This window comes from Adelges cooleyi, unplaced genomic scaffold (genome assembly GCF_023614345.1).
Source record: "Adelges cooleyi isolate 19-005CV unplaced genomic scaffold, UGA_ACOO_1.1 ACOO_flye_CR_arks_rails_tigmint_CR_PRNA_8, whole genome shotgun sequence".
NCBI lineage: Eukaryota > Metazoa > Arthropoda > Insecta > Hemiptera > Adelgidae > Adelges > Adelges cooleyi.
The window spans coordinates 6,137,713-6,165,672 of record NW_026096513.1 but is presented as its reverse complement, the minus strand read 5'-3'; the positions used below and the strand labels follow the sequence as shown (position 1 = coordinate 6,165,672).

The following is a 27,960-nucleotide window of genomic DNA, read 5'->3' as shown; positions in this document are numbered from 1 at the left end:
ATAACTTTAATTTAGGTACCAATTTATAAACAAGGCAATTGTTAATATAGAAATATTTTAAATTAGCCTTATTTTTAGGCAAAATAAGAGTTGGATTGTATTTTAAGTATTTTTTTTTTTTTTAATAAAATTGTGCCTTTAACAATTGTTTACCCTCTTCCATTTCCTGTAAGTTAGATTTATTCCTAACAAGTAAAAATTCCAAACTTTCGTTCAACCGTTAAACATTGGTTTTAAAATGTTATATATTTTTTAAATGTATTAATTCTTTTAAACCAATGTACTTTTTGAAGATTCGGTTTGGTAAAAAATACGTATAATTATGCAGTTTCAAAATTGAGAAAAGTTAGCGGTTCGACAACCAGTGTTGCCAACGGTTACCGCACCGAAATTATTCGATACAATATTAATGTTTGATCGCCTGATACGTGATAACGATCGCTTATCAGTGGTCGCAGGCGAAGAGATAACGAGATAACAACGGTGATAACGATTGTTTACGTTGTCAAAAATTGAAAATGGCATTAATTTTAATTGTACAAATTCTTTTCCCTTTTTTTTTTAAATGAAATAAAAAACAACTATAGAATGTAAACGTTAATATATTATTATGTTTCGTTATTTTTTGAGTCGTTAAACTTGCGATAGGTACTTTTTTCGGTGACGTCACGGTGAAAACATGACGAATAAGTCGATTAGAATAACCGAGAAATTAGCACAATGGGAAGCCGAGGAAAATCCTCTAGCGCCGTTGAGTTCGTCGCAACTCGATGTTTGTTTGAGCTTATCAGAAAAACTGCCATTGAACGACACCGATTGCCATGTAAGTATAAACCAAACACTGTTCGCTTCCGCAGACTGACACGGGCTTGCCGCGTCGCCGGCGTTTTGCCTATAATAATATAAAATATGTCTGTGTTGCATAAATTGGCACGACCCAATTTAAAAGTGTATAACATAAATTGTATGATATTTCAGTCGAAAAACGGCGATGACGAAAACCAAATGACGGCTGATACGGATGGAGAAGCCGACATATTAAACAGAGATATCGTATCTACAGAAGATGTAAGTAGTACCTATAGAACTTTATGAATGATTAAAAAATAAAACTGAATTTGATCACTCTTCCTGTGTACCGTCCACCGTTGATATTGTTTAAATTGAATTCGTTCTAAGGATTTTGTTTTCGCTCTAGTTTTTTAAATTTTACGATGAGATTGCTCAAGCTTGGATGTCGGCTGACGTTAAACCGTCAATGCGGCTTGCCGACGAACTCGGCAATCAGCTGCAAGATTGGCAAGAAATGTTATCCAAGGTAATTGTATAAAAAATAAATTCTGTTTATTTTGTCAATTTGACACAAAACGATTTTTTATTAATAATAACATTCGGCTTTAGATGGACGAGTGTACCCGTCTTATCGATGTTTTGGAAGAGAAATACAGCGAGGTGTCCAAAAAGACCAATTCGTTGTACTTGGCCGGAGAAGAACTGCACACGGACCGAGTACCATAATTTTGTTATTTTATATTTATCATTAATTAGGTATTCATCTATACTTATTACTTGTGTGTATTGTTTTTACCTTCGCCAGATGTCTTTGAGTAAAATTTGTCATGAAATCAACGAACGTCTAACGATATTCAACGCTGTCGAAACTATTCAATCGAAATTGGACTCGTCCTCGTTTATCGTCACCAGTGAAATGTTTGCCAACATGATGAGTTCCATCGACGACGGTATTAGCTATTTAACAGCCCACGTGAGTGATTGTGGTGTTTTAGCCGAGGTGTCAAACTTACGTGTCTTTGTTGTCGATTCAGACCTCGTACAAGGAGAGCAACAAGTATCTTGCGCTGTACGTCAACGCCAGGTACAAGGCTCTGTCGCTGGTACAGACTTATGTGTCGCAGTGCTTGCAGACGGGCACGGAGAACTTGGATTCGATGGAATTCATCGCGCACTACGGTAAATTCCAAGCAATAGCCACTAAAATTCGTCCCGTCCTAGAATTGATCGAGAACAGGGTGACCGTCGATCCGGCGTAAGTGTTTTTTTCTTGTCCGACGTCTTGGCTTTTGAGTTTTGATGTAGACGTATGTTTTTTTTTCCTCCGTAGGTACGTCGCGTCGTTAGACCAATGCGTTTCGGCTTACATAACGCGCCGCAAAGCACTTCTCGGGACGTCCATAAGCAGTACGCTGGCCACGTACACTTCCAGCGGTAACGATTACTGTTCGACTCTGCGATCGGCTTGCAAAATTCTCATACAACTGACGCACGACGAAAATCGCCTGTACCAATGTTTTTTCACCGACAAATCGCAAGTGTTCAGGTAAAAAGCAAAACTCTTAAATTAATTGGTGTCCGTATTGAAAAGTGCATAAGTATTATTATCTGTTGTGTTGTCACGTAGAGAATATTTAGAAGCCGTCTGCATGAATTTGTACGACTATCTAAGGCCGCTTGTGATACACATGAAACATTTCGAGACTCTCGTCGAACTGTGTACCATTTTGCGGATAGAAATATTACAAGACTACGTCTACGAGGACGGTGAGTAGACAACAAAAAAATCTACAATTACTGTGATATAATTTTTTGTATACATATTTTATTTAGCATCTCTGGAAGTATTCGGATCCGTAGCGGAACTGCTCTTGCAAGATGTACAAGAGCGTTTGGTTTTCAGAGCGAATTTATATTTCGTTACGGATATCGCCGATTACAAGCCGTCGCCCGGAGATTTGGCGTATCCCGAGAAGCTAAAACAAATGGAAGCGATTGCCGAAGAAATGCAATACCGACAACTGACCAGGCATGATTCAACGGCAAGCTTGTTTTCGTCCGTGTCTGAAGCTCCTTCGGCCATGTCCAAACAATCTGTCGGTGTGTACATAGTATATAAATTAGACCCGTTTTAAAAAAATGGTTCGGACGAATAGCGAATAGTGTCAGCATGTCAACTACAATAATTAATTAATAATGATTGTTACTGAAACTGAGGTTTTCTCCAGTTTGCCGTCCAAAACACAATGGTCAACTAATATTAAAAAAAATTAACTATTCCCAAATTATTAAACTTTTTTGCTTATTTAAACAAATTGTGCGGTTGTTAGTTGAGAAATGAGTGGAAAACAATTTTTTAAGAACAGGTCTAATGTGTATTTTTTTACACACACTGTCAGCCCTTATAACGATTGTACGTAAATTGATTATTATTCGATCAAGGTGGCTGGACGTCGGCAGCGGATTTACACGGTATGTGGTATCCTCCGGTCAGACGCACGTTGATGTGTCTGTCTCGTCTGTACCGATGCGTGGACAAAACTATTTTCCAAAGTCTTTCTCACGAAGCAGTCACGTTGTGTTTGAAAAATATTCACCTGGCCGCCTTGACGATATCGTCGAGAAAGGTAGATATTTTTTTTTTTATTAAAAATAAACAACGAGTCGACGTAAAGTAGTTGGTCACGTTATCATATTGTGTTTGTTTTGTTTTTTTTTTTTCAGAGTCCGACCGACGGGTTTTTGTTTGAAATTAAACATTTGTTGATTATCCGAGAACAAATCGCTCCGTTTCAAGTGGATTTCACCATCAGAGAATTAAATCTGGATTTTAGCAAAATGAGAAACGCCGGTAAACCAACAAAAATTGCGTTGTCTTGATAAAACTATAATATTCAGGTGTATATAACTTTTTTTTTTTTTGGAATTTCTAGCGTGGGGCTTGATTCAAAAACACGATAAGATGTTCACGCTCAGCTCGAGCAACTCGATTATTGAATTCCTGCTGGAGGGTACGCCCGTCGTACAGGAAAACTCGGTCGACTCCAGACGATTGGTCGATCTCACGTTGAAAGATTCTTGTCAGTCGTTTATCGGTCACTCTTCCAACGCTATAATATCGCCTCTGGCCATGTTCCTGGACGAGGTTTGTTTGTGTGGTGGTGACGGGTTCGGTCGAGTGACAAGCGTTTTTAATGCGGTTTGTTTTTGCCCGTTTTCAGGTGCAAAAGTATGTGAAATGGTGCAACATGCAAGGATTGCCGGCCATCGTCAAGCAACAAGAGTTCGCGCAACCCAAAGCCATACGAGAAAAAGTCCAAGACACTCTGGTGAAAATCCAAAAGACGTTGCCCGCGTTACAGCAAAGCATGGCATTGTATTTGGCCAACGCAGACACCCAGTTGGTTTTGTACAGGCCGATCAAGGTGAGACGCGACAAAATATTTCCATTTGCCAAAGTCGCCGTCGCTAAAACCGCGTTGGGACTTTTAATTTTTTTTTCAGAACAATATTTTGCACATGTTCACGAGAATCCAACAGTTCTTGACGACCAACTACACCAAAGACGAACAACAGATGATCGAGTGTCCAGCGTCCGAACAGGTGTCTGTACTACTGTCATTGGCGTCGTCGTCTTCGAATAAATCGTAAGTCGCCCGTTGATTAATTGAACTCTAATTGTACATCGGAGGGTCAACGTTCTAATCGTGTATGTGCCGTATTTGTTATTAGCAATTCCAGAAAAACCAGTACCGTCTCTATTGATGAAGACCCGTCGGAAAGTAACGAAAAGTAAAAAAAAAACTCAAAATCATAATCGAATAGTCTGTGATTACCATTGTTGTTGGAGTCGCCCATTACATACGTTTAAACAATTATTATGGACTGTATAAATTGTTTTTGTGTTAAGCGGCAATAGGAAATTTGCGTTTGAAACACATATTCCGCTCAAATTGGCCAATTTGTTACCGGTTTTGACGTATGAACCATACACCCGTTGGGCAAGCGTAAGAAAACGCACATGGATTATTATTATTATTATTATATTTACGTAAAGTACATACTATTTATTATTATATTATATTTAGATAAATATTACTTTTGTTAATCTATAAAAAAAAAAACTACAAATAAAACCGTTGTATCTTTTCTATCATTCGCAACAATTGTTCCCCCCCACAGTCTTTATATTCCTTTTAGATTATTAACGTATAAAATAAAATCGATAAAAATAGTAGTCTAATAACTTAAAAAAAAAAACACCCTATTGTAACAACCAATAGTTTTATTTTTTGTTTTCTACATACTACTTACAGATAGTAAGTACCGAGGACCGTATTATTATCATTATTTATTAAGTAATCTATATTAAAATTAATGACACATCGTAAAACAATAAAGATACACGTTAATTTTAGAAACAAATTTTATAACTTTTACAACAGCCGTGTACGTGTCGCCAGTCGCTTAATTCTTAAGTAGACCCACGACGACTCGCTCGATGCGAAATATCTTATTAAATAACAAATTTAACACTTGAGAATATTTTTAATTTGTAGAAAAATATATTATTTAAGGTAACCGATATGTGTTTAAAAAAACATTAATGGCGATAGAAATAGAACAGTTAGTGAGATCGACAAACGTTTGTCGATACTAGACAAAAATTCTCATTTGATATTTTTTCAAGCACTGCGTACTCGTTTAAATGCACTGAACATACTTAATTGTTATAATAATTATTATTATTTTACTATAATTGCTATATATAATAAAGACCATCGCAGTGGTTACGCCCGTAAAACCAATAACTATAACTAATAATGGATTACAATTATATAATACCGTTTAATAATATTTCAGATCGATTATTATTATTTTTTTTTTTAATTTGCGTTATCATTATTTTTATAATAACGGTAACTTACAAAAAAAAAATAATGTTATTGTCCATTTTTTTTTTTATAAACACAATAGCAGCACATTTTGCTGACGGAATGCGATTCAAACAAATATCACTCTGTCTTTGTTGGCCGACAATGAACAGCGTAAAAATATATTTTCCACCATTTTGAACACATTGTCCGCACTCTTGGAAGCGTCGATTCTATCGTGAATGCCTGAAAGTCGATGTGAAGTTATTATACGACGACGGCCAAACCAATTTGGTCACTCACCTCTTTTCTGATAGTAATCTATCAACGGAGCCGTTTGTTGGTGGTATGCCTGAAGACGTTTCTTCAAAGCGTCTACATTGTCGTCGTTGCGACGGATCAACGGTTCGCCGGTCACCTGCGGAGACAGTACAACATATTTGGATAATAATTATAAAATGTACGTAAAAACACGAAATCGGAATAGAAAAAATGGAAAATAATAATCACATCGTCTTTCATGTTGACTTTCGGCGGATGGAATTCCGTGTGGTACGACCGACCGCTAGCCGGATGTATTAAACGGCCGGTGATGCGACTAACTAATAGGCTATCGCTGATGTTGAATTCAACTACGGAGTCCAGTTGAGTCTTTCGCTTTTCCAACAGCTGATCCAACTGGAATTCATTTTTAGTAATTAATCATTATTATTATTATTATTATTAACGACAACGTAGTGCCGAAACGTAGAAATGGTCGTTTTATTACTTTTTCTGCTTGGGGGACGGTACGCGGAAAACCGTCCAACAAGAATCCTTGCCTGCATTCCGGTCTGTCCAAGTTGCGATCGATTAAATCCACCACTAGACTGTCGCTGACCAAAGCGCCTGGAAATCAATAGAATACAAGCAAAATTAAGTACAGGCTGTCGTCGTATGATAAAAAATATATTTTTTTAATTTAATCTAGCGATTTTTTTTTTTTGCTACCACACAATAAAAAATATGTATTAAAAAAAATTGTTTTAGTTGAAAATAATTTAATATAATACAAACTCATCTATGTGAATATACAGTAGAAATAATAACTGCACGAGAAAGAACGCCAAGATAATTATTATTATATATTAATTATGTTGTTGGGACAGTAATTTATTTGATTACTTTAATTTTAGAAAAATATTTGGGTAATTTTGTCGACACAAACGATAGGAAGTGTAATTTAAATGTAATTATATAAAGTTAGATAAACGACCGTAACGTCTAGAATTTCTTGTAAATTTAATCTGCTGCTAGCATTCCTCAGTCTTCCACTGGTCCACTTTATTAACTACAACATACCTTTCATCAACTCTAATCTAATAATGAGTAATAGGTACCTAATAAAACACATTTTTTTTTTAAACTGATTCAATCAATATACTTTAATTAAAGCGACGGATTACGTTGCATTATTGTTTGTACACATGAGTATTACACAATATAAATGGGGTACGGCTTAAATTTTTAGTTAAAATAGTTTGCACACTAACATCAACGACATGTATCTATAGTTTTTCCGTAACAAAATTCTTAGAATTTTTAATTTTACCGACATATTTAGAACATAGTTTATACAAAATTCACCGACAAGAGTACACAATAAAAAACTACATACGGCATCATCGGATTGAATTTAGAGTAGTGACATACACGTATTGTAGTCTTCAAATTATAATGTCAATTGGCGAAGGGAACGCCCTTTTAAAAATCGACTAAACCAAGAGTTGTGTCTTTTTTTAATCGCTCGCGGGTCGAATAAAAATTCCAATGGTAAATTAAATTTTCATACACACCCGAATCCATGACTTGTTTGACTTTCTTGCCTAGATCCGATCCCGACGACACTTCCGACCGTAACATATCGCCCGTCGACAGGTGGCACAGGTAGAATTTTTCCAATAGCTTCGGGGCCTAGGTACACGCAAACAGTATATTAATTTATTACCTTTTCAATTATTCTTCATTCGGTTTTGTCATCGTAAAATTTACGATACACGAGTAGTGTGTGGGTACATTGTTGTTTTGAGCATAGCGATTAAATGACCGACCTGCGTTCCCTTGCCGGAACCCGGTGGACCGAGCAGAACGGCGTTGACTCCGGGTAACTTGACGCCGTCCGCATCGGATTGGATTTTTACGGCTGCGTTGGCCAGAGGCGGCATGGTTAATGTTGGATTGGGCGGACACACACACACAAAACAGGACAGAAAACCTGTATTGAACTATTGTAGACTTGTCCTACAAAAGTGGCGGCGGTGCTAAAAAAAATGGTGACACAAAAATTGTAAAAACTGTTAAACGAAATTCACAACGGTAGTAATCACGCGGTAATTATTTAAATAATAATTGTAAGAAATTTCTAAAAAAAATTACCTGTACAATAATAATATTACAACAGTACACGGTCCTGTGTGGAATCTGCGGATGTGGTTTGTGGACAACTTTCAAAATATCGACACAATTTCATACCTATTATGCACATCGTGTCGGAAAGAGGTTAAAATATAATCAGCGGTTCGTAGATAAGCAGTTAAAAAAAAAAAAAAAGATCCTGAAGGTTAAACGTGATAACAAAATGTGCCTCCAATTTTTTTTCCCACCAAAAGCGACCAGTAGAGTAGCTATATAATATAGCTGCTGCTGTGTAATAAAATATTATTAGAATGATTATACCTAATATATACCTATACCTATTATAATATTATGACCTAATCGTAATGGTTATCTGTTTATTACACAACATTATTACCAGGTAATGTTATAATATTTTATTGTCTATTAATGATATTAATTATGCAATTCAAATGAGTTTAATATACTACGACTACCACGTAATTAGTATTATTAATTATTATATTTATCCGGTAACGTGTAAATGATAACGTATAATATTATTTAATATATATATATATATTATTAAATATATTAAAAACAGAAAACCTACTATTTATATAAATATTGATATATATATTTTATATATATCAACTAACAAAAAATCATAGTTGTTAACAAAGGTTTAACTAAAATATTTGAGCATGTTGAATATTAAAAGTATTTTTATTTTAATTATAAAAAAGATTACGAAGGTATTTTTAAAAAAATGTTTATAAACAAAAACAATCTGTATACAATTAAACAGGTATCTAGGTTTCATAGGTGTTGAATAATATTATGGCTCAAATTCCAATACAAATTCCATAAGTAATAAAATATATTTAATGTTTGTATTTCATTAGATATTCTAGAATTTTAGAAATTTTAACTAATAATACAAGTTTTTTAAGATATAAAAAATGAAAAAGTTAAATTTTTCCGTAAGAACAGCAGAAAAAAAATTCAATACTAAAACATATCAATACGGATTTTGTGTTAATATTAAATAAGACAAGAAAAGGAATCAAGAAAAGAAAACGCATGGGAAAAAGATTATTTTGCATAAATATGTATTCAAAAAATTGCTAAAAAAAAAGTATCGGTGAAATCATGTTTCTCGATTTTTTTTTAAATGCCTAAAAACAATATTTTTATTTTTTATATAACATGAAGCTACGAGTCATTATGCATTATGTTTTTAAAGGGATATATATAAGGAGTATATATTTTTTTTCCCGTATATTTCATACTTAAGTCTATGAATTATACGGATAAAAAAAAAAGTATATTAATGCACTTTTTTTGGATAAAAGCATATTTTGCATAATATACTTGAAACAATTTTAAAGGCGTATTTAAATATTTTTTCAATTACATAAAGAGGTTTACATAATTACCTAAAAAAATTTTGTTTTACTAGTACAAAATCAGTCAAATTTAGAGTATAAGGTGTTAGGTTAGGTTACTCTTATCGCTAGCCTATCCATATCTTCTCATTCCGTCTCTCACCTTTCGTTTCCTCACTTACCCGTCAAGGAAAAATTATTTCGAACCCTTTTTTAACTCTCTCGGGTACAGATTTTGTCATTTAAATTCATTGATTATGAGCCACGTTAATTGCAATTTTTTTTTTGTACAACAACAAATTATTGACAAATAAAGTTTGTTTCTAGGCTTGGCGTTACCACGCTTTGTGCCAAATATGTTTGTATTTTTTTTTTTAATAATTATTTTATAAATTCGAAAAAAGCCCACATTTCATTTGGGCGAGAACAAAAATAAGCAACGAGAAACGCATTTTATTAACAACAACAACAATTGTTTTTTTCACGTTACCATTCCTTAAATTAGATAACTTAATACTACTTATACACCTAATACAAATACATAGTGATGCAGTATTATTTTTCTAAACGAACATTTCTTGTTCACGTTCGAACAACACTCTTTTTATACATAAAAACAATACCTAGTTCTATATATAAATATAATAATAATTGTTTTTTTTTTTTTGTCAAATGAAAAATGTTACCACTTACGGGTGAAGAATACTTGTATACAAAATAAACAAAAAAAAGGACTTGCGGGTAATTTTAATTATTTTCTTTTTTTTTAATTTGTATTTTTACGCTTTACTTAAAATACACCCACTAGAACATCCAGTCGGAATGCAATGTGTACTGTGTACAATGGAAAAAAATAAACAATTTTTACTTAAAAATGTATTTTAATAGCAAAGTATTCAACCGTTGTTGGACGTTGCCAGCACTGTCGGATCGCATCGGCATACGCAACACGAGGGAAACAAAAACCAATCCATGAATATGCCTTTGCAATCGTTGTCGGGATCATAGGCCAACAGTCTGTGCCATTTGTATTTTTGTTCACAGCCACAGTCGCCGGAACAACGAGACGTCAGTGTCTTGCTGTAATGAAAATTAAAAAAAAAAAAAAATTATAGTTACAGCTTACTTAAACCTAACGGTTAAAATCATAAAAACATGGAACACGCTTTAGTCTGCTGGCAATCGAATAATGATGATTTCCAATATATAATCTCCTTGCAATGTACTTGACGAATAGTCTTAATTTTATGTTGTGGCCAAATGTTTTTTAATAGCCATTTAATATTTGGCCAAATTAACCGTTCATTTGATTGTTGTGCTCATTGTGGAATTATTTATTTCATTTATTAGGATGAATATTTGGTGACACGTTTTAAAAAATATATCGATACATGGATTTGTCGACTTCTGCCTTTTATGGTTAACTTTAAACAATATGAATGTATATCAATTTATCTATTGTATAAAATATGGCTATGAATAAGTAAGCAATACAAAGTTTATACAACAATCAAATAATTTAGGTATTTGATGCACTGAATATAATATAATAACTGTCGAGATCTAAAAACTCAAATAACTTGCCTCAAGACATTTTATACATTTATATAGTATATATATATATATATATATATATATATATATATATATATATATATAACCGCTAGATCGCGCCACTTTTGCGCTACTTTCGTGACGCTGTTTCGTGTCGTTTTCGAGCTGGGGGCCAAGACTAAAGCATGTGCCACGCTAAAAGATATATGGTAAGAAAGGTAGGTCTGGCCATAGTGGGGATGGAACAATATGTTGGAGAATATTAATTATTACAACAGAAATAAACGCTTTGATGCGTATCTGTAGATATGGGAATATTATCAACTTTTAAATAAAAAAAACCGATATTTTTTCAACTCCACGAAAAAACATTTATTTATAAGTTTTATAAGTTGATAGAGCTCTAAATTCTAAAAAAGATAAAAATTTCAATATTTTACTATAGCATCAATAAAAGTGTTCCAAAAAGAAACAACACTATAAAATTGTAATTATTTTAAGAGTAAATACAAGTGTAGGGCGTTAAAAGAATCGTCCGGTATATAGTTCAAGAGAAAAAAACAGATGTCATTGATCACGAACGATATACTATTATTATTCGAGGACAAAATATATATTTTGTATTTGGCTGTGATACAAAACTGTACTCACGTGCAAACTTCTTGGTGAATGGCTTGTTCGAAATGTTCGGTGTTGACAATTGCTCTAGTCTTGCCCACGCTATTAGAAGCCCAATAAGGAGTGACCACTTCCACTTTGGATTCACACGAGTCTATTCTAAAAAAGCGAAACGGTTATTACTTTTCAAAAAAATACATCACAACATATTATTATGTAGTATTTATGTTCATTCATATAGTAATAACGCTTTAAGTGAATAAGGATTAGTGTATATATAATATTATAGATCTTTGAGCGGGGTCAGTATTATAGGGCGAAATCAGTTTGGTAAATGATTGACCCCAGACAACTGATAAGACATCAATGATAGGTGAATCAGTTGATAAGACATGTCCAGGTCCAATGTTTGATTATAACATATAATCAATAGCTACACCTAATAAATGTTTGGATATTTTTGTAGTAAGATCTTATTGAATCTGCTCTAGTTCCCCGAGTACCTCGTCGGGAAATAATGCAATCGGAGACTAGGTACCCGTTTTTGTAGGAATTCCGGTGGCTATAACAAACGGTCAAGTGTAGAAGAATTCAGAATCAAAGGATTTGGCCTATACACAAAAAGGGTCGACGTTTTGGGGTATAGCACCGCTTGTCCGTGGGCTTTTTTTAACACGGCGGATTAGATAAAACCAGATAGTGCACTCCCTATTAAAACGAAATGGAAATGTAAATAAACCAAAACCCTCCTCAACTCAGAGTAGCCACAGGTAGAAAAACAAAATTCGTAGAATGTGGTCGCACCAAGTCGAGGAGGGTTTCTCTGTTATCAATAAATGACCAAGTGCGCCATCTCGTTCTATCTAATGTAGGTATGCTATAAAAAAAACAATGATGATAAATCTATTGAACGCAAGTACCTTCCGGAGTCTGCCGGCTGTCCTTTGGTCGGCAGCTTGTTGGCCTTAGTTTGATCGTCGGCGAATCCACCGTTGTCCTGTCTTCTCTTTCGGGCCGTCGACCGTTTGGCTTTGGGAAACGGTCCGTTTTCCATCATTTCGAAATCGCCGTACATCCGTTTCATCAGCGCTTTGTTCTCGTCGATAAATTTCTCAATTCGATCACTTAAATCGGACAGGAAAATTACAATTAGCCAATTAATTAGATCAACCTTTGAACGGGCCGAGGGCAAACAATAATAGGTCGCTTTACCCGGTCACCAACCGCCCCTATTACCGATCCGTTTATGATTGTGTAATTTGTAAATAGCTCTACTGGAAGTGGGAAGGGATCGCCTGCACAAAACCAGAGAGCTATGTGGTGAATTAGTGTGTTATGTGTGTACTATGTGGGTGTGTAAGGGTCACTAAAAATAAATAAAACTCAAATGCTAATAATAATAATATTCAATAAAAATCCAAATTTCGCCGTCAACAACCGGTAAGACTGTAAAAAAAAGAAAAAAAGAAGGGTAGCCAGCTACTACTTACTTACACTGGGTAACTTTTCCCCGCAGTTGGGCAAAAGAGTTGGTGGTTTTTCTTAATGCACGGCGTACCGCGGATCACGTTGCCGCCGATTTCGTATCCCAGCGCAAACGACAGGGCAGTCCAAAGTATCTGTAAAATCAAACGACGACCATGGTTGTATATTCACAGAATGAAATCTTAGAGTTTATATAAAAAACAATAAGCCATATTGAAAAATAGGCAGTGATGCCAGAACGCAGATATTTCCTGATTCATGGCATACACTGTTCATTTATTGAATGGCCTACGCCGCCGTTTTTCACGTTTGTCGACTGAACACAGTTTAGCCGGAATGAACGAAAAATGAAAATTTCCCTACAACTACCACCACTATCCATTTCTCAAGAAACGTCTGGCATGATTTTATCTCTTCCCACAAGAGCCCATTTATATATAACTGATAAGAGATGATTGATAAGAGCCACAAAATCAGATAAATAACTCCATAGGTGAATTGTTCACCACTAGAGTGCGCTAAGTACATTGGCAATTGTTCTTACATACATCGTTTCAAATAACTTTAACTGCCTGTCCGGAAAAATTGTATTTTATGGAGTTAAACAGTTTGGCTTCTAAACGCCTCATATAATGAATATATTCATCAGTTGTGCAATGCTCGAAAGTGTATATGAATATAATCACTGATTATATTCTACATTTATTTTTGGCGAAAAAAAGATTAAAAATTCAAAGATAACTCTCTCGTAGGTGTTGCATACCGAACAAACAAAAGGTAATCTTTTATTGATGTTTATATTATTACAGTAAAAAATCAAAAGATCTGAGCTCGTTCCAGAGTTATCACTGAAAATGTGAAAATATCAATACTATGATAATTAGAAATACAAATAAAAGTTGTTGCTTGAAAAACTATTATTCTGGATTCATTTTATTTACGACTAAAGAATTTGTCATCACACAATTTTAACGTTAAAAAAAGGTTTTAGAACAAGGTTATAAAAGGCAAACCATGTTACCAATAATATCAATTATAAAAATGTTAAAAAACGCTAAATTTATATTTATTTAAATGACAATAGTTAATACAAGACTCTCTTTGTTTATAATACATTTTTTTTTAAACAATTTTAATTTCTGATTTTTTTTTTTTAGATCTTATTTAAAACTGTTAAAATTAAATGTATTCCAAAAAGTTTATTACTCTTTGGGTCCTTGATTACAAACTAATATTATGCTTAATATATTATATTCCCGGTAGTTTCTATCTGAACGACTAGAATTTAAATAGCAGTAGGTATTTTTTTTATTTACTTAGAGTAACTACACTTGCCAATACTTGGTTCGGTAATTTATACAGTTTGGTTTTTTACATAAAATTAATTTTAAATTTCGGTCAATTTGGCAAAGCAATTTGGTATACGTTACAACTTGACATGTAAATTAAGGCATTCGAGTATATTTTTGAATTAACAATATCATTTTAATAATAACAAGGATTTGTCGTTAACCGACCGGTGTCAAACCGACGTCGGTAGGTTTTTACATAACATTAGGCAACAAAGTAGTAGCGGGTATTCGGTAAATGTAGTTTATAACATATTGTATACACATAAAAGTAATAGCTATTAAGCATTTGAAGTGCATTGGAAATGTTTCTCTAACCGTTTCGGATGGTTACAAAAGTATGTTAAACGTAAAAGCGTTAGATAATGACATAATATAGCCGAAGTAAATTGATAGTACACAATGTATCAACCCGGACATGTGTATGATAAATAAAAAAAAATCAAACCAGTTTGAACAGCTTGTGAACGTTGCGCAAAACGAGGGCCGTTTAATGTGTGCGTTTGATTTTTATGTAACTTGGCCTGGCCACATCGTAGGCAAGACGAAGGAATAGTAATAATAATAATAGTAACACAAAAAGCTAGTAATTTAAATGTAAATTTAAGAGTTCAAAACTAACCGTCGGGCATAACAAATAAGCCATTACGGTAGCGATAATGTGGTCCGTGTAGATGAGTAAAGCTATTAATCAAAATTCTTAAACGGCCGTATAATAACCACTGGGCAAACGAAGTGAGTTGCCGGATGTGTTTGGCAGACCGAAAACGTCGAGTTAATGACACGACTTTCGTTTAAAACGAAAAAAAAGATTAAAATAAAGTATCGATTTAGCTTCTCTAAAAATAGTCTATTTACTTCCATAAAAATGTTTGAGACGTCTACTCTTTAGATATACTACTACCGATAATGATGTATTTATTGAAGACCGAAAGGCAGAAAGTACAGAAATAATAATTTTTTTACAAAAAAATATATACATACAAAAAAGAACAAAAATAATCAAAGAAAGTAAGAATAAAATAACAGATAAAACACCCTCAACCATAAAATAACACACTCTCCGCTAGAGAGAAAAAAAGAATAACAATGAAAATAATGTAATACATTTTTTTTTTTTACACAGTTAGACTATTTATGATTTACATTTCGGAAACATGTTTAATATGATTAAAAAATATCCACTCGATGCTCATTAGCATTCTATTTATCGACTCACACAGTAGCTGTACTTTTGGATAATGTAAAACGAAAAATGACTTCTCAAGTTAAAATTCGGAACGCTTAATCCTATTTGACTTGATCAGTACACAGCGAAAACCCGAGAAACCAACGTCAACCCTTTGTTTTGTTGATGACCTTTAGAATAGTGAAAACAAATTGAACAGTGAACGTTACTATACGCACTGTGTTTGATAACTGTTATAATTTAAGATTGGTTTTTAAAAATAAAATATTCTCAAACTTAGTTTTTCAACTCAATCGCTTATCAAAATTTATCATTATGATTTTTCTACACAATATTGCCTGCCATATTTCTTTTTTTTTTTATTATAAAAAAATCTTGGCAATTATCGACTTTTTCTTTAAAAGTTAAATTTATTTTTCCAAACACATTCACATTGTTATACAAAACATCGGACAAATGAAGATGGTACACGCGTTTAGCAAGCCCAAAAACATAATACATTTTAACAGTTTTAACTAGCTGCTATTGTCCGGTCTCATCGTGGCCCATAATTATTATTCGACTAATGACCAAAGCAAGAAACCGGTACACAAGCGGTGAACGACTTTATTATAGAAATTATTAAACGTTTAAGGAAATCACTGTGGTCTGACAGCGTAGACGTTTGCTAGGTGGAGACTTTAACGCCCGGTCGGCTGTAGTGTGTTGAAGTCACCCAGATAGTCTTAATATAATACCTATTATTATTGTAGACATATAATCGACCGGTAACCTAGCGTTATTTATATTATTATTATGTACTCCATAATTGTCGAGCTAAATGTTATATAATAAAGGCTATATATATATTTAAAAAAAACTTAGTGTTGTTTAAATTATCTCCTCCCGACACGTGTAAATGTAAAATTAACTAGCAACAGTATATACGTACACAATAATATTATAATTAATAATAAAATATATTATCACTTGGGAAACATAATGTTGTACGGCACGACCCGCGGCGAGGTCCGTGTGCTGCAACCGCACTACACTGACGTCATACATTAACCCACATTGATTGTTTATGGTTTCTTGTGTGTACAACGCTATTTTGTTTAATTGAATATTTTCGTTTGACGCCGAAAACGTCAAAAACTCTATTAATATTAACACTAAGCCGTCGTTTACAATTCGACGAACAACCGAGTAGGACCGCAGCGATAAAATATAAAAACACACTCGCCTAGCAATAAATAAAAAGTACACAATTGTCTATCGTATTACGATCACGTTTGTACTTAACTGGTTTTTAGCACATATTATATATGTGCGACTAATAGTACATTGTATGGTACTTGCCAGTGAATTTAACTCAGTGGTAAAAACATGTTTAAGCAGACTGCAAATAACTCGCTTGATTTTGGTTTTAGAGCAAAAGCACCCATTATCAAAATTAAAAGAAAACAATATTCCGGAGGGCAAGACGGTGCGTTAAAAAAAAAAAACATTTTTTGAAAAGTTACAGTCATTTAAAAATGTTAAAATAGTCGTTATTTCTAAACTATGTATTGAGCGCTATACTTAGAATAATGAAAAAAACGCACCGAAATATTGTTCTCTTTTAATTTTATAATGGGTGCTTTTACTCTAAATCCAAAATTAAGCGAGTTATTTTCAGTCTACTTAAACAAGTAGAGATGAAAGAACATTTTTAAATCGCTTTCAAGGATGCTGTGATAGTCCAAAAAATAAATTAACTACCAAAATAGAGTCTTAGATACTGAACTAATAATTACACATCACAGTTTAACTTTCAAATTAAGATTTTGTAAAAAATTGCCTACACTTTACTCCTTAAAAATGGGCGGTGCGACGCTTGTGATTGTTTTTTTTTTTTTTTTTAATTATCATTATAATAATAGAACATATATTACTATTAAATTTGGAGCTTATAATTAAAACACATTGATATAAAAAATGTGCAGCTCTTTGAAAAATATATATATAATACATAATTTGTTTTATATGATACACCCCCCCTGCCTTCCAAAAAAAATCATTTTCACACCTCCTTTGCAATGTAAATTTTTTTTTTTTTTTTTAAATATTTTTAAATAAGCGACAACAATACAATTAATACAACAAAAAAAAAATGCGCGCTTGATATGCCAATTTTTTTAATGCGACCGTCAGTTTTTGGGCCAAGGTTATATCCCAACACGATTTACCGTGCCAAAAAAAAAAAAAATGCCATATTAAGAAAAAAAAACTCATTATAATAACACACAATGTGTGTTCATAATATTATGTATTTGATATTATAAAATATAATATGCAAAACGGTGACATTAGTACATCGTGACGTGAGCGTCGACACAACGTGCACGTGGAATTTTAATTAAAAACAAATACTTTTTAAATTATCATGTGATATTTAAATGTTTTTCTCGACTGCTTCCAAACTTAAATGTATAAGAAGGGACAGGGAACCCTAGTAAATCTTAACTTTACAAGTTATTTGATTTGTTTTAGTTAAAATTTACTGTAAAAAAAAAATACTAATATAATTATAAAAATTTTTTAAGGGAAACATTTTTTTTGTGGTCAAAATTTTAAATTTTAACGTTGCAATTTTTCAATTATCAACAAATACCTTTTGACTTGGTATGTGTACAGTCTTTTCAATCGTTTTCTCGAAATTTTCGAAATTATTCACATAAAAAAAAAAAAAATGTTATAGACAAAGTATGCGATTCCAACCTAACCTAACCTAACCGAATGTGTTTCGAATAAGTCTATTAAATATAAGACCCATACACATGTTAATCCGGTTTATGTATTTATTAATTTAACACTAAAAGTTGTTGTAGAAATAAGTAGTTAAGAACTATAATTTATTTCTATATTTATCTTCGTTTCATAAGTAAAAATTATATGTTTCCTATTAAGTAAATGCACAGTCCAGGTTTTTTAAATCACTCTGATTGATTAATTTTAAATATTCAAAAAAACAATAGTGTTGCTAATATAATATATTTTTATTTCCTGTAAAAATATTTCATTCAATGAAAAATTATTTAACTGTTTTGCTTACATAGAACTTTGAGACAAAAAATATTTAGAGCACTAACTACGAACGATAGTCGTTAAGATGTTTAACTTTACTTGAACAAAAAAAAAAATATCGTCTTGCCCGTTTACAAAGAGAGTTGAGACCAAAGGAAACTATACTTAATATTTAACTAAAAAACTTTATTTTTATTTTTTAGTTTTAACAGTCAAATAGTAACCGTTTAAAACAGCATGATAATAATATACGGTGTTAAAAACAAGTTACCCCTTAAAAAAGACTAACCCCTAACCTGAAGGGATGCTTTCAACTCGAACGTGAAAAACAAATTCCTTTGTTTATACCCATTTAATATTTGGATAATAAGTGCAATTTATCTGCACACGTGTTATGTACATAAACAAATTTACTTTCCACACAAATTGTTGTGCCCTACACTAAATTCGAATCACCTGCACCTAAAGCGCGCAGCAACATAACAGGTACGCTTCGAGTTCGTACATAATATTATATTTTATGAAAGCGAATGTCGTTTTCAGGCCACTTATATTCGTTTAACTGTTATTTCATTCATTATTTCCTTGAGGGTAATTTATTCAAAGCTGCTAATCTGAACGAGAACCGGTTTTGTGCGGTGACTACAATAATATCGTCGCATTATTATGCACGCCTTGTATTTGCCGTATTTGCCAACCGCTTTATAAATAATATTATAGAACACTATATTTTATATCTATATACATTATATTATTATGCCGTAAGATGATAATAAGTCAACTTTCAAATTCGATTCCGGCAATTTCGTTACAAAACAATTAAAACGTGCACGTACTGTGTTTAACGTGTCGATTAACACTTCAATCAATTAGTGTGTTTTTGGTCACATTTCTAAGCAAAACCAATGCCAATTAGTCGCGGTTCGATAGACGTTTTATGTTTAAGTTTCATTTATTCTCCGATTAGCTCAGTCTTCGAGGATTTTCTCTTGGCGACCGTTGAATTGGCTATCAAAGATATTATGCTATTGAATTGCAACTGACTCCTAATATATCTCGGGTGGTTTTCATAGTACACTTCATACGATAGTCATATATGTTCAAAATCAAATTCACAAGTAGGTGTAACACTGTTTGACATTTCATCACATACAAACTTTATTAGACAGCTAATTTAATAGCCACGGAGAAATCAAATTATTTCTCAATCGTTAATCAGTTGTAACTCCTTCAGGTAACTTATAACATTTATTTTTCTACTTATTTTTTGAGATTTTTTTTTTATAAATAAAATATGACCTAAAAATGTACTCAAAACGTCCGGGGGATATCTCATAATAATACATGGTCAAAAAAACTACCTAATATAAATTAAATATTTATTTAATACCCATTTGGGTTCATTGGTGAATTATTTTGTTTTTTTCAGTCCTCATTATTCGTTTTATTAATTATTTTTTTCCCAGATTGGCGACCAACAAATCTCAGTTAAATGTGCAAACTTTATTCTACAGTAACTATATAAGTCCACGATGACCAACAAGATCAAAACTTGGCATTGATCATTTTTTTTTCATGTATTTTTTATTCAAAAAACTTTATCGTCATAAAGGAATGCGTTAAAAAAAAAAATTATAATAACAACAAAGTTGTTAAACGAGCGAGTAATTTTTTTTTAGCGGAAATTATAATAAGCTGGCGGCCATTTGCACGTTGTATATTGTTGTGTTTCGAAGGTGGTTGTCGGATTAGATGTGGTAAACAAAAATAAATAGCAAAAAAAAAAACCACTCGAATCAAGTGGCCGTAAAAAAAGATACAAATGACGTTGCGGCAGAAAAATATGTAACAAATATAATCAATAATATTATGTTTAAACAATAAACATTATTGTAATGAAACTGAATATTTGAAGCGACAAGTATTTTGCACAATTTTGGAGGGTTACTGTTAAGGTCGTTTAAGTTTAAAATTTAGCACAATAGGTGAAATGCGCACAGATATAAACAACACCACACTCCACCCTTCCGGCTATGTGGAAATAATTTTCGTTAATCTCTGGTGAATTATTCTTCAAAAAAAAAACAAAAAATCCAGCATTTAATAATCAACATAACCGGATTGCTAACCGTGGGCAAATCGAAATCAGAGTGGCATTAATTATTTGCAAGTGACTTGTCGTCGGGTGTCTCATATATATTCAGGTAATGTGTAACGATTGTTTTTTAACGTTGTCATCGGGAGAGCATTTTTCTTTTTTTTTTGCCTTCTATGGAAACGAGAGGTTTCTCTTTTCGAACAGTCCAAAATTTTGTATCCACAACTGTGGCGGAAGTCTTATCCTCCGGCGGTACAATCAGGTTGACAAACGGGTCGGGGCAGGATCTATCCAAAATATAAAACCACCTTCTAATGTTAAAAACCGACAAAAACAACCAAAACTACTACATAGTTCCCTTCCAGCTATGTATGTTTCTCGTTCATACAAGTAACAATCGTGAACGATAAAATCTAGAAGCACAGATATTCAACCTTTTAAACAACATAGACTATGTTACATAGAAATACCTATATTCCTTCTGTTTTGCAATGCGATCAAAGCATCAATTTCTTCATCAAGCATCAGCTGTAATGTTATCACCATCACCCTTCGCTAGTAACTTTAGTTCAAGGTTTACAGGTCCAAGGGTGGACAAATAATCACACAATGCTATGTTCAAGTATAGGTTTTCATTCGTTCATATTTTTATAAACGGTTTAGCACAAACCACAAAAAAAAGAAATTAACGCGCAAGTATAAAATAAAATCAACCGAATATAATTTGGGGGTGCTCAGCATATGCTAGCCCGACCAATTAGCGCCTATGGCCACTATCCATTGAGGGGAAGGGGTTGGGGGTAAAAATAAACATTGTTAGACACAATATAGTATTTAACTATTAAGCACTGATATGTATTACCGAATAGGGTTTAAAGTGAAAAATCAACCGACGAATATTTACATGTATTTTTTACACACAAGTATCGAATGTATGTACGGTTTTTGTACGCATAACACAACTCGCCAGCGTTATATTATATAAATACACGTAATTTGTGTGTATTTATAAGTCATTATATTTTATAATTCGCCTTTAGACCACTTTCACCGGGCGAACGTTTCGCGCGCGTTTACCGGCGTCGCTGTAGGACACCTTCCTGTGTACAGTACAGTTATTCAAATTATTGTCATACTTATCATCATAATTGTTTGGTACCGTAGAGTAATTTATTATATTTCTCGAATTTTCGAAACGGAATAGATCACCAGTGCGGCCCCACATTGTCGCGGCGACCAGAGTTGCACTTTTGCACGGCTCTGTTGGAGGCGCTACTGTTCGTGTGATCCGTCTATCTGGCACGCGATACAGGGAACGGCTTCTCCGTGTTACTCTACGGCGTTATGTACACATAATAATATACAATGTGTGTGTACACATATTATGATTTCTGTTGCCGTCACTTTTTCGGGTTGCCCGGTAGCGGTCAAACGCTGTTGGTCTAGAACTAGGTCACGTCAAACATCATAGCAACAGCACACACAACATAACATACATACATGCGGTCTTACAAACGTGTTTATACAGCTTCTCGCCCGTCCTGTGTGTGTGTGCGTGACGCTTTGGGGGTAGACGGATGAGAGGCCTAGGTCGATTTCCGACAACCGTCTTTGTGCAAATCCAAAGTTACCTCTTTTTGGACAAGGTTTTGACATTTTTTAGCTCTTTGCTCTGGCACATAACCGAAAAATAATCAGCCATTTTTCAGCCGAGTCTGCAACCGCGATAGAACATTTTCATGTCTCGTCGAAGTACCGAATAAATTTAGATTAATTGTGGAATTATAATTAAAAAAAAAAAAAAATTACATGGAGCTTCCAGTTACAGCATAAGGCCTCCTTGGCTTATCTCCTTGATTAAAAAATTATGTACAATCAAGTTTTTGGCTAAAATTGTAATGTTTATTATCTGGCCAAAAGTAAATTAACATAGAGAAAGAATTAAACTATTTTGAATTTATTATTCATTTCTATTTTGAACATTGAACGTACAACATATCTCTTATCTCATATCAGGTAACCGTTATTTACTTAGTAACACTAAGTAAATAACGCTTTTTTCGGTTATGTACCGGCTAATTCTCAACCCCACCCCCACCCCTTATCTTCTACCCCTATTTCCACATCCAACCCATCTCCGTGTGGTAACGCTTTTTTCGTTACGCTTTTTTTCGGTTATTTGCCACAGCTAATTCTCACCCCCAACCCCAACCCCATTCCCACCCCATTTCTTTTTTGGTAACGCTTTTTTCGGTTATGTGCCAGAGCTAAGACATGAAAATGTCAAAAAGCCTAACGAAAAGCGTTACCACACGGAGATGGGGTTGGGGGTCGGAGATAGGAGGTTGGAGATAGGGGTAGAAGATAGAGAGTCAGTAGGGGATAGGGGTAAGATATAGGAGATAAGAGATGTGTTGTACGTTCAACGTTCAAATTACAACTAAATGATAAATGCACAATAGTTTAAGGGCATACAATATTAGCCAGAGACATGATGTTTTAACATACCAGCTTGTTACTGCTTCTTAACGTACGTACTATATCCGTTATGTTCAACGCGACATAAAAATGCTGTTTCGCGGTTGCAGACTCGGCTGAAAAACTTTGTTTTGCCGAACAGCCCAGACTATTCTGGGCCAAATAGCAAAAATCCGGGTTTTTATGCGAGGCCTGCGCGGTCGACAGTCGCCGTGACCGCCACTGCTCGCTGGCTCTCCGGTTGAGTGTACGAGGTTCCTCTACACGTGCACATCACGAGTGTCGAGCCAATATTTATTTGACAAACGAATAAAACGTTTCAACTGCGCCATAAACGTTGTGCGGCATCATCGACGCGGCCGGTAAAAATGTAACAATAATAATAATGCATTAATTGAATTCACTCACGGGTATTTGAAGCAGAGACCCGTTGCTGACCTTTTGGTACCCGTACAGCGGCACAACCGGCACGGTGCCGTTTCTCAACAATATCGGCCCTTGGATCGGGGTGACTTTGTTGCCGTGATCGTACCACGACCCGTCCGCGTAGTAGTCCAAAGGCTGCTCCTCTTCGTCGTAGTCCAACACCGCGTGCACCGACGTTTTACCTGTAGACAAATAATTGCACAAGTTTTAACACGGTTGACGTTCCATAGACACACGGGTGTGGTGCAGAACAATATCGACAATGGCCAGACTACAATAATTGCAAAAAGACACTCCGTCGCCATCGATTAGGTGCGCGTGTGGGTCGATAAAGGACAGGCACGGCGCCAGAATTTTTGACATTTTCATGTCTTAGCTCTGGCACATAACCGAAAAAAGCGTTACCAAAAAAGCGTTACCAAAAAAGAAATGGGGTTGAAGATGAGGTGGGCATGGAAAAGAGGTGGAATTAGCTATGGCAAATAACCGAAAAAAAGCGTAACGAAAAAAGCGTTACCACACGGAGATGGGTTGGATGTGGAAATAGGGGTAGAAGATAAGGGGTGGGGGTGGGATAGGGTTGGGGTTGGGGACAGGAGATAGGGGTGGGAGATAGGGGTGAGTGATAGGGACGGGAGATAGTGGGTAGGGGATAGGGGTAAGATATAGAAGATAAGTGATATGTTGTACGTTCAACGTTCAAATTAGAACTAAATAATAAATTCAAAATAGTCTAATTATAAAAAAATAGTCTATATATTAAACTATGTCAAGTTACTTTTGGCCAGATAATAAACAATACAATTTTAGCCAGAAACTTGATTGTACATAATTTTTTAATCTCCTTGGCTTATGCTGTAACTGGAAGCTCCATGTAATTTTTTTTTTTAAATTATAATTCCACAACTAATCTAAATTTATTCGGTACTTCAACGAGACATGAAAATGCTCTTTCGTGGTTGTAGACTCGGCTGAAAAACTTTTTTCCTAGGGGGGCGGACAAGGTCAAGTGAATTTTTTGGAGGGGCAACCACAATAATTTTACCTACTTCTGTCGATAAAAAACAATTATAATGATTTATCAGTGAACGACTTTAATATTTATCAGTGAAATAGTATGAAATATGAATTTGTTACAGATTAAGGGACAATATATACTAGTGTACAATTTAAGTAAGGCGACTTTTTAAAATAAGCGTTATTTTTACCTGTCGGCCATCATATAGCTCTTATTGTACTCTATGAAAGTCCAAGTAAAAATGAAGGCTTATAAAACGACCAACGACCAGTCAGTGGAGATTACAGTTATCGTGTTATACCTACATTCTATTAAACCAAAACAATCCATCAATAAACACTGAATTTATGGAAAACACACACACAAACGTAAATATTATAATTATATATATATATATATATATACACCAAAACACATAATTATATGGGCGACGGATTATTGATAACCGATTGCAAAAACACTCAAAATATATTGATAAAAAAAGGCCACATTTGGTGGCAATGTCATAACTAATAACTAAATTTGTATAGATAAACAGGTTTAAATCAAAACAACAATTGTTTTCACAATTTCCGTAATAACTAAATTTGTATATAAAAATACAGTTATTCAAAATGTGGGTTTTAGGAATAATAATCAAATATTTAAAATTATACTATTTAGCAAAATATCTGGGGGGGGCGAGAGAAGGGCAAGAATTTATTATGAGGGGGCGACCGCCCACCCTCGCCTTATGGTTTCAGACTGTTACGGTTTATTTTTTATTCGTCGAAAACATTGAAAGAAATGTTCAATAGGTCACGACACATTTCTAACGTTTTCTTAAAACTATATATTTTATCTATTTTTTGCCTATTTAGTGAAACGAAAACCGGTTGTGACGTGCACAACTCATAATATTGTACAACTAGTTTAAATACATAAAAAAAAAAAAAAAAAAACATAATATACCTAAAAAAAAAAAAACCTTAAAACTTGTTAATATAATATATTTTATCTCCTTGACGTTTCTTAGCAACTTGAGCAATTAATAAAAATGATAAAATCAGCAAAACGATTGGATTGAGACGAAAATATTCAAGCAAAGGTGTTGTCGAATGAACATATGAGTGACAGTTGTGGAGTTTGAACAGTTTTAGGATTGATTACACAATTTTGTTGAGCTCGAAAACTGCAAAAGTTCCAAGCATTTGAGAATATATCGACTAAAATGTTGCCCCCCGGACAGTTTTGAAATTGTCAGTTTAACACCTTTATCCACTCATCCCTTCAAATAATTGTTTTCTTAATTTAAAAATTCATTCGTATATGTTACCATTTAAATTTGAAAAGTCAACAAAGCAAATACTGAAAAATAAGATAAAAATTCAAATAATATTGTCAAAGCCTTAGTTTTAAGAAGAAAAAAATATTGAAGTCTTAATATTATTGAGTGTAAAGTCATTAGGTAATAAAAGTATAAATCTCCAACAAAGTCGACAGCAATAAACAATAAAACAATTAGTTATATTGTTCAAAAGTCTTTCGACCGGAGCCGAGACAATGTGCAATGCATTTTATACTATATTGAAATTTAGATAGAAAATACAAAAAACATTTGTAACGCTTGTATTTTAGACAGGTACATCCCTGCTGAATAAAGTAGTAACGTTTCCCGGAAAAATGCCGCTTTTGGATCTTGTGAGTTTTGAGATTTTAATTCCTCCGTACTTAGGTACAAACAAAAAAAACGTCAAGAGAACCATATTATATATATATTTTTTTTATAGCAACAAGGCGTCGCGAATAGGCAACAACAAATACACGAATCCACTCACCTCCGTACGCGCCGCCCAGCACTCTGGCGTACTGCAACGGAGGCGGCTTGTCGCGGTCGGGCACCGGCGGCGCCTCCCTGTATCTGTCGGGCAGCCGCTGCGGCGTCGGCGGCGGCGGCGCGTAAGGCGACCGGTAAGCCGGTTGGTACGGCGCGGCCCGCTGACCGGTGCCGTACGCCAGGCCCGCCGCCGAATCGTACGCCGGTTGCTGCCCGGCAAAGTCGTACGCGAGCGGCGGACCGTTGTACCGCGGCTGTCCGTCGTACAACGGTGGACCGGCCGCGTAATGCACCGCGGCGGCGGCTGCGGTGCTAAAGTTCTGAAACTCGCCGCCAATCATGTGTGGGCCGCGGTCACATGTCTCACGCGCGGATCGGCCGGGCGAAGATCGAGACGGTTGGTCGCACGCACGGTTGTGTGCAAAACGGTTTTCGCGTACCTACGGCAACGGCCCACGGATACACGTCTCTCGCCGTCGTCCACACTGTTCAACAGTCGTTGTGCGCGCCGCGTGCCACGCCGAACGAATGACGGTACGCGGCACACGGCCGACGGACCAGTGTCGTCGCTTGTTTTGCGACCACGGGGCGCCGTTGCGCAACTTATGACGCGCGCCCGGCTGGACCGCGTAGGGGGGACCGGCGCAGCTCCTGCGGCGGCGGCGTCACAATGGTCTGAAAGTGAATTTAGCAAAAGGAAAATTGAAATAAAAGTCCAGAAATTTCGTTATTTCTTGAAATCCAACTGTAAACTCGATAGGTATTATAATATAATGTATATAAGTTTTGGATTTTTAAAATTAAGTTAAATGTGATTCTTTTGTCAATTGAAAATAGCCGTCATTTCCCATATAGCAATACCACTCACCGAAAAATACAATACATAAAAAATTGAGGTACCGAAAAAATCATACAAATTATGATATAAAAGTACCATATTATCAATACAAAGCTGATATTGTACGAATTTTTAGCAAAAACCGTAAAAGTTTATACGAAATTTTAGCTTCGATGCGATAGCTGAGATGGTATTGTATTTACAATGATGTGTTTTTATTATTATTTTTTTTTTTTTGGTGTCTACCCACGATATCTTTTAAGCCACTGACCGACTTCTTCGTGTGGGGCAGTTCTTAAGATCAGAAATCGTACCTGTAAGGTACTTTGTTAGACTAAAAATTTTAAAAGTTCATCCCTTCTCTTTCAAAATCTAGAAAAACACCCGAAAAATTTACATTTTTCAGCTTCGGTGCGAAGCGAGAAGGTATTAGTTTTACTCTTATGTGGGCTTTTTTTTATCTGTATACACATAGTTGGAACTCATATGTATCCATAACATATTAAACGGGAAAAAATTTCGGCACTACAGTTTTTTTTTAAATTGCCGGAAAACTGTGTTTTCGCAGATTGCGTATATTTTAACAAAAACACCTAAAATCTTTAAAAAAAATTTA

The 27,960-nt window shown here is 34.5% G+C and overlaps 3 protein-coding genes across 3 annotated transcripts; 1 reads left to right on the top strand and 2 right to left on the bottom strand.

Moving 5' to 3' along the window:
• Window positions 1-510: 510 nt before the first annotated feature.
• On the top strand, window positions 511-5,068 carry LOC126845685 (conserved oligomeric Golgi complex subunit 3). The gene is made up of 15 exons (XM_050584501.1): window positions 511-823; window positions 979-1,068; window positions 1,199-1,318; window positions 1,402-1,509; window positions 1,598-1,765; window positions 1,827-2,047; window positions 2,123-2,338; window positions 2,420-2,559; window positions 2,626-2,892; window positions 3,235-3,419; window positions 3,517-3,643; window positions 3,726-3,937; window positions 4,014-4,217; window positions 4,297-4,439; window positions 4,525-5,068. The coding sequence occupies exons 1-15, from the start codon at window positions 680-682 to the stop codon at window positions 4,586-4,588; spliced, it is 2,409 nt and encodes an 802-aa protein (XP_050440458.1). The 5' UTR covers window positions 511-679; the 3' UTR covers window positions 4,589-5,068.
• Window positions 5,058-8,223, bottom strand: LOC126845686 (adenylate kinase). Its single transcript, XM_050584502.1, has 7 exons — window positions 8,082-8,223; window positions 7,757-7,966; window positions 7,502-7,619; window positions 6,436-6,554; window positions 6,177-6,344; window positions 5,970-6,084; window positions 5,058-5,912 (listed from the first exon to the last, which is right to left on the bottom strand). The coding sequence occupies exons 2-7, from the start codon at window positions 7,868-7,870 to the stop codon at window positions 5,797-5,799; spliced, it is 750 nt and encodes a 249-aa protein (XP_050440459.1). The 5' UTR covers window positions 7,871-7,966; window positions 8,082-8,223; the 3' UTR covers window positions 5,058-5,796.
• Window positions 8,224-9,881: 1,658 nt separating this feature from the next.
• Window positions 9,882-27,051, bottom strand: LOC126845832 (protein spaetzle 3). Its single transcript, XM_050584766.1, has 6 exons — window positions 26,508-27,051; window positions 23,655-23,854; window positions 13,094-13,218; window positions 12,520-12,723; window positions 11,633-11,758; window positions 9,882-10,507 (listed from the first exon to the last, which is right to left on the bottom strand). Exons 1-6 carry the CDS (start codon window positions 26,845-26,847, stop codon window positions 10,324-10,326), a joined length of 1,179 nt encoding a protein of 392 aa, XP_050440723.1. The 5' UTR covers window positions 26,848-27,051; the 3' UTR covers window positions 9,882-10,323.
• Window positions 27,052-27,960: the final 909 nt, after the last annotated feature.

Coding starts and splice junctions, on each gene's coding strand:
- LOC126845685 (XM_050584501.1), top strand. CDS start 680: ATGACGAATAAGTCGATTAGAATAACCGAGAAATTAGCACAATGGGAA. Junction 2,048..2,122: donor AGGGTGACCGTCGATCCGGC/GTAAGTGTTTTT, acceptor TTTCCTCCGTAG/GTACGTCGCGTCGTTAGACC. Junction 2,339..2,419: donor GACAAATCGCAAGTGTTCAG/GTAAAAAGCAAA, acceptor GTTGTCACGTAG/AGAATATTTAGAAGCCGTCT.
- LOC126845686 (XM_050584502.1), bottom strand. CDS start 7,870: ATGCCGCCTCTGGCCAACGCAGCCGTAAAAATCCAATCCGATGCGGAC. Junction 7,620..7,756: donor GTTCCGGCAAGGGAACGCAG/GTCGGTCATTTA, acceptor GCGTGTACCTAG/GCCCCGAAGCTATTGGAAAA. Junction 5,913..5,969: donor AGATTACTATCAGAAAAGAG/GTGAGTGACCAA, acceptor ATCGACTTTCAG/GCATTCACGATAGAATCGAC.
- LOC126845832 (XM_050584766.1), bottom strand. CDS start 26,847: ATGATTGGCGGCGAGTTTCAGAACTTTAGCACCGCAGCCGCCGCCGCG. Junction 23,855..26,507: donor GCTGGGCGGCGCGTACGGAG/GTGAGTGGATTC, acceptor ATTTGTCTACAG/GTAAAACGTCGGTGCACGCG. Junction 10,508..11,632: donor ATTCACCAAGAAGTTTGCAC/GTGAGTACAGTT, acceptor TTTTCATTACAG/CAAGACACTGACGTCTCGTT.